Here is a 10578-nt window from a genome sequence, read left to right as displayed (position 1 = left end):
GAAAGGAAAGAAAGTGTCAACAACAGCAAAACAAGAGCAGCAAGTAAACGCAAAAGCACACGAAGAGTACACAGATGCAAATAGGCACGTCAATCGGAGTATTTGATCAGACAAGCGGAACAACATAGAGACGATGGCAACATAGGCGGAAGAGGCAGCCCACCATAACAGAACCAATGACATGTACTCCATCCTCGAGCAAATAGCAAAAACATATTTTCAAAGCCAGAGGGGACAGAAAGGGAATCGAACGGTGGAAAGATATCAGATGAAACGGCAGAAAATAAGGGGGTCGATAATTTGCAGGAGCAACACACAGGCAAGTTCCTGCGAACACACCGGAGATACCGCAAGTTAGCAAGCTGTCTGGCAAACAATTTATGTGCTCCGACGATGGAAGAAATCTTCAGCGCCATCAATAAATGGAAGAACGGCTAGTATGCGGGACCTTCCAGCATACCGACAGAAACGCTGAGGGCTGACGTCGAGACAAGTGTAAAGCTACTCTATCCGCTCTTCAGCAAAGTGAGAAGAAGAAGAACTAACAAAATAATGGAAAGAGAGATACCTCATCAAGCTACCCAAGAATGGGGACCTACGTTCCTATTCAATATACCGAGGAAAAACGCTGTTGTCCTTCTCATGAAAGATGTTGAAACAGATCCTGATTTACCAAAGGAAAGACGCAGTAGACTCGCATCTCCGTGATCAACAAGCCGGCTTCCGATAGGACATATCCGGCCCAGATCAGATTGCGACCCTGCGCGTCATTTCGTAACAGTCACAAGAGTTTGATTCGCCCATGTACGTCAAATTTATCGACAATCAAAGGGTGTTCGAAAGCGTTGACCGGGAGTCCGTCTGTATACTACTGAGAGCGAGTGCCAGAAAAGATCACTAAGCTCATCAGGAAGTTTAATGAAAGGATGACTTGCATAATTGTTCATGGCAGACAGCTCAATGACGTGTTCGAAGTGAGAAACGAAATGAGACAAGGCTGCTTACTATCTCGTTTTCTTAAGGCCTCGCCGTACCATAAGCGAAACGGAACTCTTGAAACAGTTTAACCTCGAATTTGACGACGATCTGGCCGTTCTCTCTTACATTAAATTTTTTTTTACATGCATGCAGGAAAATACCAACATGATAGCGAATATCTCACCTCGACTGGGTCTGATCATCGACAGAGGGAATATCCTGTTCAAGAACAACGCATCCAACGACACACCTACCACAGTCCAAGGTGAGGTTCCGGAGGAGGTTGACAGCTCCACCTATATCGACAATATCCTGCACAGCCATGAAGGAAAATATGCAGACGTCAGAACCCGCATTGCTAAAGCATAAGCAGTCTTCCATCAGCTGAAGAACATCTGTGGATCCAGCGGGAATTGAATCACCACCAATACTCGTGTATGTAGAAGAGAACGGAAAACCACGATAATGACAATCCAGGTCTTTCGCGTTGACAGCATGCAAATCGGCTACAAATTTAAACCAACTACTAAATAAAAAGCGGTCATCGTGGGTTGTACGCGTTATCTAGTTAATGATTAGGCATCGATTGGCGCCTGCAGATAAGAGTGAATAATAAACATCCGTTTTGTGACTTCTTCTACGTTATTTAAGCATATAATCAACATAAAAGACAATGTAAAATCATGTTGTAATGATAAAATTGAATGTCTTTGTTGAACATGTAAGTACTTTAAATATCAATGACATAATTCGGAATCTCCAAGCTTTTAAAAAACGCAAACACATATTCCATAGATGACATAGACCGTACAGTCTTCAAAATTGATTCTCTATATCTAAACAGTTGTATAATCAGTTTTGGCACTTATAAAAATTGTAAATTTATTTAAGTATAACAACGAACCCAAATGTTACAACCGAAATGCTACTGAAGCCCGGATGAATTTCCATCGTGCAAAATATTTTTTTAAAGAAATCCGAAGCGCATCATCTTAATCTCAAAATCATAAGTAAAATTAACATGAAAACAATGCCAATTCATTTAAAACAGAAAAATACTCAAAAAGTAAATCCTTTAAAATACACGCCCCAGAGCTTGTTTTTTCCAGAAAACTCTCAAAGGCAAAAAAAGTAACACGGCTGAAGTGATTATTGCAACATTGGAAATTATTACAAAACGAAATGGCGACGACCCTGTATACGAGCAAACACAGCGAGCTGCCGTTTGTAATAACTATTTACTTAATGCCGAGACAAAATGCGAAGAAATCGAACATTATATACATTTTATTAAAGGGAAACAAAGTTTGAGGCATTGATAATATGTTTAATGAACATGTTTAATTATCCTTTCCAATTATGAAAAACAAATGTTTAATTATTTAACTTAGTATTTAGCTCTCGTAGTATACGTAGTAATCGGAGAATAGCATTAATCAATCCAATTTATATAAAGAAAGGTTCTGAAAATGATTCTTTTCACTAGCTCAAATAACTTTATTGAGCTGTGTGAGTAAATAACTCACTTCAGTATATAGCAAACGTTTAGAAACAATAATCTTAAAATTTAACCTTTTTGGCAAGCATCAAGCGGGATTTCGTAAACGTGTTTCAACATCTGAGAATATGTTTGTCTTATACGCTCTGATAAATAATCTTTAATTTTGTTTGCATTTATCGATTTAAAGGCTGCATTTGATACGATCAATTATTGTGGTACACGTTAGGTCACTACCCTATAAGGGAAAAGTTCTTAAATAATGTTAAAAATTTGTATGATAATGATACATCATGTATCATTTGTAATGGCGAAAATTCAGACTGTTGTTCATGTTCAGTTGGGGTAAGACAAGTTGAAACTTGTAATTATGTTTTAATGACCTACACTCATATTTCGATCATAGCAGATATGTAAACGGATTAAATTATATATTTAGTCAACCGACAACGAACTGTTAAAACTTTATAAAACTATGTGTGTTGCTGTGCGCCGACTTCACTGTAATTGTACTACCAGAGTCAGCGAACGATCTTCAAAAGTGTGTTAACATCAGTATTTACATTATCGTGACAAATGGAAGCTGTTTACTCGGATATGTCAAGAACTTTATTTTTTAGTAAGGAAGACCAATAAATTATTGATTTTATTGTAAAGATTATCGCCTTTAAATTTTTTAAAATATTTAATACCTCTGTATTTTAATCAAAAGTAGTGGCTCTTTTTTACACGCAAAAAATGTGGTCGAACAGGCAATCGCAGCTTTGTACTGTCTTATTATCAAATGTAGTAATCTCGCTTAGAAAATATATGAAAATTGATTTATTTTACAAGAGGATTTAACCTTTTTTTCTTTGCACGATTGTGAATGTTGGGGATTCGGAAATAACTATGTATTACTATCATACAAAGAACAGTTAAAGTTTTTGAAAATTATATTAGGAAATAAGACAAGTACAGCATGTTTTAATATATATGGAGAAACTGGGGTAAAGCTCCCCTCCCATTGATATTGAAAGTGAATAATTCCTATTTGTTCTAAATAAATCTATCCACTGTATTTTACAATTATCGTCTTCTCTACTGCACCTTATTTGAAATACGTGCAAGACAAAACATTAAGTTCGAATGTATAGAGTGTATTCTAAACATTTTTGCGAAAAGCGGAATGTTTTTATGTAACTCAAATGATCGAAATCGATTATTTAGTTGTATGTGCATGATGCCCTTAAAGATCTAAGAAAACTGTTATTTATAAGACATATGTCAATTGATTCTCCTAATAAAAGTACGCACTCAAAACAATGTATGTTAATAAAAGAAATATTAAACCAGCTTTAACGTACACTTAGCCGTTCGTGTTTTTTCACATACATTTAAAATTGTCTTTCCCCCATGTAAAGTGCTCAAACAAATTGTGTCACCTGTTGCATTACTTGTCTATATTAAGCTGATACTCTCATTTGTTATAATTATCAAAACAATCATATCGTTCATTAATGACGGCTGTTATCAGATCAAGGACTGATGAACTACAGTCTTCTGCGAACAACTTTAATGCGACTTTAAAGTTCAAATCCAGTTTTCTTTATCAGTTATATTCTTACACAATCGAATATTTAAATCGAAACTTTGGAATCGCATATTCGTTCGGTTTTCGAATATTCGAATATTTATTTGCATCCCTACTTTTAACGTTAACTTCTCCAAAATTGGAAAAATTATCTGCCTGTTCGAATTTGCTTCATTATGTTCTCTAGGCATGGAATTGGTGGGTCCGTCTTACCGTGTTGCAGCAGGTGTCATTGTCGAGTTCTTCTGGTGTACCGGGCTTTTTATCCTTTGCCTCGTCGCTTTCTTTGTCCGTTCATGGAACTACCTTCAACTCGCCATGGCTTGCCCGACGGTTCTGTTACTCCTGTTGTATCGGTACGTCTATGCTTTTGACTTGTTATACCATAAGGTTTAATAAAAGTCCGCTTAATCCGCTCCAGCAAAGTTTCACTTTGTTTTTTTTAGTTGGGCAGGAGGTTATGACATGATATTTCCATCTGAGCTATTGTTACCGCACATATTGATTTGGACTTGTACAAATGAACTTCACCTTTCAAAAATATTAACGTATAATGTCAACTTCAACGTTAATAAATTTAGGAAATAAAAATGTCCATAGATGTTAGACATATGTTCAAGCATACACCAATACTAAGATTGGAAAGAGTTAGCATTGTATACTTTGATTTAATAAAACTTTATATTCGCAAGTTTAAAAAATCGTAGGTTGCCCGAGTCACCGCGATGGCTGATGTCTAAAGGGCGGTTCGAGGAGGCAAGGGTAGTGTTACAGAAATGTGCCAAGGTCAATGGTGTTACTTTACCAGACGACATCGTTGGCAATGATACCTTGGAAACAGGGGAGTCTCACAGCGTCTTGAAAATACTGACAGTGCCCAGACTGCTTGTCCGGACTCTGATCATCTATTTAAACTGGTATTTCTATGTTGTTTTCCTAATAGGGTTGGAGTTTTTGTTTTGTTAACAATATTTTTTTGCAGAAACATATTATTGTAAAGCTCCATGAGTTTGTTTAGATTTTTAAATACTGATATTTAAATGGTGCGACGAATATGAATTACAGGATAGTTGTGAACATGGTCTACTACGGCCTCAGCTTAAATGTTGGAAATCTAAGTGGCGATATCTACGTAAACTTCGCCATCAACAGCTTTTTTGAGTTCGCTGCCTACGGCATGTGTCTTCTGCTGCTAAACAGGGTTGGCCGGAAGTGGCTGCACTCAGGCTCAATGATCCTCGGCGGCGCTGCATGTCTGTCAACCATATTCACAGTTCTTTACGCAAACGAAAGTAAGAATGTTCACCTTAAGAATGTTTATGTATTTTATTATATAAAATATCGTTACTATATATAATAACAAATTGACGTCGCGAGCGGGCCGGTATTCATGTCTGGCGGGCCAATATAATCATATCGGTTCATGGGCCGATTTTTATATCTGATGAGAATCGGATTGCGCGGCTTCAACTGAACAAAATGACGTTCACATTCAGTTTAAGCAAACGTTGATACTTTCTATTAAGCCACAAATCAACGATAACATTGAAAATGATGATAATAAATAGTACCACTCAGTTCGGATACTTAAAATATCAATTGCAACTGAAACTTTACTGTAGAATCATTTATGACACTATTCGAGCTACAAAAGGAGTCGTCAAAACAACATTCATAAACTGCACGCTCACCTCAGTGACAACCTTAATACAGTGCTTATCACAATAAACTCTCAATGACATGCACATCCATTTTTGTGTTTCATCCCTTTAACAAAATTTATTTTAAAACACGCTCTTTTGCTAACCATTCTACCAAAAATTCTAACATGAATGACAGACCGATTTTATTCCCATAAACGTTTCCAATTATGCATGACAAACATACAATTCGACATACGTTTTGTATTCGTTCTATGCTTTAAAATATGGTGAATATGCCACGTGATTTTTTCGGATCTGTTTTGGGAGAAAAAAGCGCGACCAAGTTAACATTTTTAAGGATATCTTTTAACATATTGCACAATTTGTTGGGGGATAAAGTGGAAAGCCCGCTCATTTGTAAGAGTATTCTATAGGTATCATGATCTTTTCAAACAAATAAGTATTTTTTCAGTAAAGTGCAACAGCGCGTTTGCAATATGAAGTCCCCACAATGATCCGACATTTTTCTAACCGTTCAAACGCGCGGTTGCACTTTACTGAAAAAATAATTTTGTTTAAAAAGATCACAAGATAAGTATTGATGCAAAGCATCAAAGGGCGTCGGGAATTTCAGTGTAAAAGGCACTGAATGAAGTTACATGGAACAATTTTTTTTCTACTGAAATTATTAATATGTTGGCCGATTATTTTAAACAAAATAGAAAAAGATACTGGTATAACCATTATCTATGATTTTGTGTTATAACCCCCAAATAACTATTATCTATGATGTTGTGTTATAACCTCCAAATAACCATTATCTATGATTTTGTGTTGTAATCCCCCAAATATTTCAAAGCTCATTTTATTTATATTGGTTTCCTTTTTTTTTACTGGCATCCGTGTGCAGTTTTCATAAATGGAACAGAACTGTGTAGGTTTTAAAAAATCTGCTTCATCTTGTAAGCGTAATTTCATATTTTTCACGATAACACAGGGCAGAGCGTGGCCGGACGTCTCTAATCGGCCCTAGCCGCATAATGGCCCTCAGTCCTAAGGCCCTTGGGCCGTTATGTCGGATGCGGGCCGATTATAGACGTCCGGCCTATCTGTTCACTGTGTTATTGTCTATCATCTTGTGTGATTAGTCCCTTTATATCGTTTACGTTTAAAATGTATAATTACAATATCCCATTATTCACCTGATCTTTGCAGATCAGCATTGGATCACTGTCATGTTAGCTAACATTGGTAAGTTTGGCATATCGGCTGCGTTCGGAATCATCTATGTCTGGACGGCTGAACTCTTCCCGACCGTGGTGAGAAGTTCTGGTGTAGGTTCAAGCACCATGATGGGCAGAGTGGGCAGCATGCTGTGTCCATACATCGTAGAAATTGTACGTATTGTCATGTAATGCAGATAAACATATTTAGATTGTAGTTAAAATAATCGTGCAAAATGCGTATTGCGAAAAATTTGATATTTTGCAGGGCACAATTATAAAAGGCGATTTCGGAAAGGCGCTAGCGCTGATTATATTCGGAAGCATGGCTTTTATCGCCGGCTTGCTGTCGCTTCTACTTCCGGAGACCCGGGGTACAGTGCTTCCGGAGACCATCAAGGATGCGGAGAATTTCGGTCGAATTATGAAGCCCCCTGTAGCTGATATTGTTTTGCAAGATGATGAGACGGGACTCTGATAGCGCTTACGAAATCCGTTGGCGCCATCGCCCATTTATGGATTGATTTTATGTCTATAGTCGACCAGACAATTTCAATGACGTGTCAACACGATTATGATAACGCTACAGCACGTTGATGACACAGTAGTACGATGGCTCTAACGCGACAATACGATGCATATGACGCGACCGAACGATGACGAAGACACAATACTCGATAGTACGATGATAATAATGCGGTACATGTTCGTGTCATCACCAGCTTACTTTCGAATTATCATCATCGTACCGTCGCATTGTCCCGTTAGTGTCATCATGCTGTCGTGTTTTTGAAGTGGTTAATTTAATGACATTATGAAAGTTTGCTATATATGTTTATGAATATATGCCTTTAACACGGGTGTTATAATATGTTTTCGGAATTTGAGCGGTATAAAATGGTACGACTGATTGGATAAGGTTTGCTTTCGTAGGCCTAATGTTAAAGTCTGTTCCCTGTCCAGCTTGAACAGGATGCATTATCTTCTTTTTTTCAAGGGCCTTTGCATAAAGCTAAATTTGTAGTGTATGTGAGTAAGTGAGTCCGAGCTTGTCCGAATTGTAACTTTGTCAAGCATCGCAAACTTTTATTTAAAAAAAAAAATTGTTTTGGGGGGGGGGGGGATTTATAGCGTTTATTCACCTCCATACATTACACTTTGTACACGTGTTAATTTGTTAGTATACAATGCATGTCAATAGAACATGTTTATCAATTAAACTTGGTTGCTATAATAGAGGTTAATAAAATCCATACATTCCATAATATAGACACAATCATACGGTTCACACACGCGCACACACACACCCACACACACAGATGCATACGCAAATGCCATTTGATGATACAAAAAAGAAAGAAATAAAGTTTTGACTTCAGTCCATTTTAGACTTTAATCAAACGTTTGAGCTTCAGACAATTATAAACATTAATCAAACGACCATGGTATTCAATATTTAAAGCAAACAACAACACGCTTATTTTATTGATCTATAAAAAGTTTAACAATTAACCAGTTTGGTACTTCCTTTTCTTGATTTTTTGTTTTCGATTGAATTTCCCATGCTACGCAAAGATAGTTATTTAGCCCCGTTATTGAAGGTAATATACCATTTTTCTTGCATACAAATATATACTTTTTAATTTCTAGGATTATAATATTTATATCAGTCATGTTTATACTTGTACACCCAAATAAAATTGTTTGACAAGAAAACTCAGTACATTTTTGCACGTTATGTGATCTTAAAAAATTTACAACATAGTTAACAATTCTCTTTGTGAAAAAGCAGTCCCAGAATAAATGTAATAGGGTTTCTTCATTTTCATTACAGAGGGAACATAAATTGTCATCAACAATGTTCATTTTGAATAACCAAATCTTTTTTGGTGCCTAAAATTCTGTGAACAATTCTTGTCTGGAACCACTGGGTGTATGTGTCACTAGATATAATAAAAACTTTTGTCCATTCAACGTTATTAAAAAGAGTATTCCATTTTGAATGGCAATTGGTACATCTGTATTATAGCTAAAACATTTATAAACAAGTTTATTTTGATTATACCCAAATACTATGCTATTCAAGTAGAATGATATAAATGCACATTGTATATTAGACTTTTTTTAAATGGAAGTCCTGATAATCTGATAAAAGCCTTCACAGTTCTGATTAACCTTTCATCAAATAGGAAGTTAATTTTAACACCAATGAGATTTTCTAATACAGATTGTTTTAAAAATTCTCCAGAAGTGCACAATATTTCTCTTACATATCTGATTCCCCTATCATACTTATTTTTATTATATAAAATATTCATACCTATCTTAAAATTGTGGTTATAAAATAAAGGCATATCAAGGATATCTTCACACTAACTGGCGTTTTGTTTATTTATATACTCAATGTAACATGTAAGGACATCTCTCCAAAACAATTTTTTTAAACTAATCATTATTTTTTCTATGTATTTTTTTCCAAAATTCAACATTTTCTTCACAGCAAATATAGAATATACAAGTTGGGAACATTTTCCATTACTTAAAACAATTTTCCTTAACCATGTCATTTTCATAGTTTTTTTAAAAGGATATATATCAGTCATGGCAACTGCTCCATCATCATATGATTTAATAGCAATAGTTTGTTTAATTTTTGCTGGTCCATCCCATACAAAATTTGAAAACATGTTATGTATTTGTATTAAAACTTTTTCTCATGGACTAGGAAGTGCTTTAAATAGGTGTGTTAAAAGGGGAAGTAATAATGATTTAATAACAGTTATCTTTAATAGGGGTGTTAAAGTTCTTCTTTTCCAAAAATTTATGATATTGTGCAGCTTTTCAAGTTTACTTGAGAAGTTAATTTCTATCATTTTCTTTAAATCTACATCAAATAATATTCCTAAAACTTTAAAGTTTGTTGTGCCCCAGACTAGTTTATACTTAGTTTTTATTGATTGTATGCTAAACTTTTTGGAGCCAATCCATTTAAGATTTGTTTTGTCATAATTGATTTTTAATCCAGAACATAAGGCAAAGTTATTTCAAAGATCTAGGGTAGCATTGAGGGAAATATCGGTGCCATCCAGTAAGAGAGATGTATCGTCAGCAAACTGAGATATTTGTATTCAATATTGTATATCACTATACCTTTAATTGCATTACAATTTCTGATTTTAATTGCCAAAATTTTAGCACAAAGAATAAAAATATAGGAATTTATTGGGTCTCCTTGTCGGCAGCCTCTTTCAATTGTAATAAACTCTGATAAAAATCCTTTGATTTGAATTGCCGTCAAGGTATAATGTAGGAAAAGTGAAATACATTTTTCAATGTTGTACCAAAATTAAAATAATCTAATGTTTTTTCTTTAAAATCAAACTCGAGAGTATCGAATGCCATCAAAGTCGATGGTCATCAAGAGTCCAGGGATATTGTTATCTTCTGTATATTGCATAATGCCATATAAAAGTCTGGTATTCTCACCAATATATCTGCCTTTTATAAATCCTGTCTGATCTTTAGAAATACGAGTATCGATGATAGTTTTTAATCTGTTAGCAATAGTCCCAGATGCAAGCTTGTAAATTACATTCAAAAGTGTTAATGGCCTTAGGTTTTTTAGAAAATGTCTTGGGGTATTATCTTTAGGTATACATGTGA

The 10578-nt window shown here is 35.3% G+C and overlaps 1 protein-coding gene across 1 annotated transcript; it reads left to right on the top strand.

Moving 5' to 3' along the window:
- The first annotated feature begins 4246 nt into the window (after positions 1 to 4246).
- Positions 4247 to 7393, top strand: LOC127852546 (organic cation transporter protein-like). The gene is made up of 5 exons (XM_052386501.1): positions 4247 to 4405; positions 4757 to 4966; positions 5115 to 5341; positions 6908 to 7089; positions 7184 to 7393. The coding sequence occupies exons 1-5, from the start codon at positions 4368 to 4370 to the stop codon at positions 7391 to 7393; spliced, it is 867 nt and encodes a 288-aa protein (XP_052242461.1). The 5' UTR covers positions 4247 to 4367.
- The last annotated feature ends 3185 nt before the right edge of the window (positions 7394 to 10578 follow it).

The sequence above is a fragment of the Dreissena polymorpha genome, chromosome 12, assembly GCF_020536995.1.
Source record: "Dreissena polymorpha isolate Duluth1 chromosome 12, UMN_Dpol_1.0, whole genome shotgun sequence".
NCBI classification, from domain to species: domain Eukaryota; kingdom Metazoa; phylum Mollusca; class Bivalvia; order Myida; family Dreissenidae; genus Dreissena; species Dreissena polymorpha.
The sequence above is the reverse complement of the archived record's forward strand: the minus strand, read 5'-3'. Positions and strand labels throughout refer to the sequence as shown.

Coding starts and splice junctions, on each gene's coding strand:
- LOC127852546 (XM_052386501.1), top strand. CDS start 4,368: ATGGCTTGCCCGACGGTTCTGTTACTCCTGTTGTATCG. Junction 4,967..5,114: donor CTGATCATCTATTTAAACTG/GTATTTCTATGT, acceptor TATGAATTACAG/GATAGTTGTGAACATGGTCT. Junction 7,090..7,183: donor GTCCATACATCGTAGAAATT/GTACGTATTGTC, acceptor GATATTTTGCAG/GGCACAATTATAAAAGGCGA.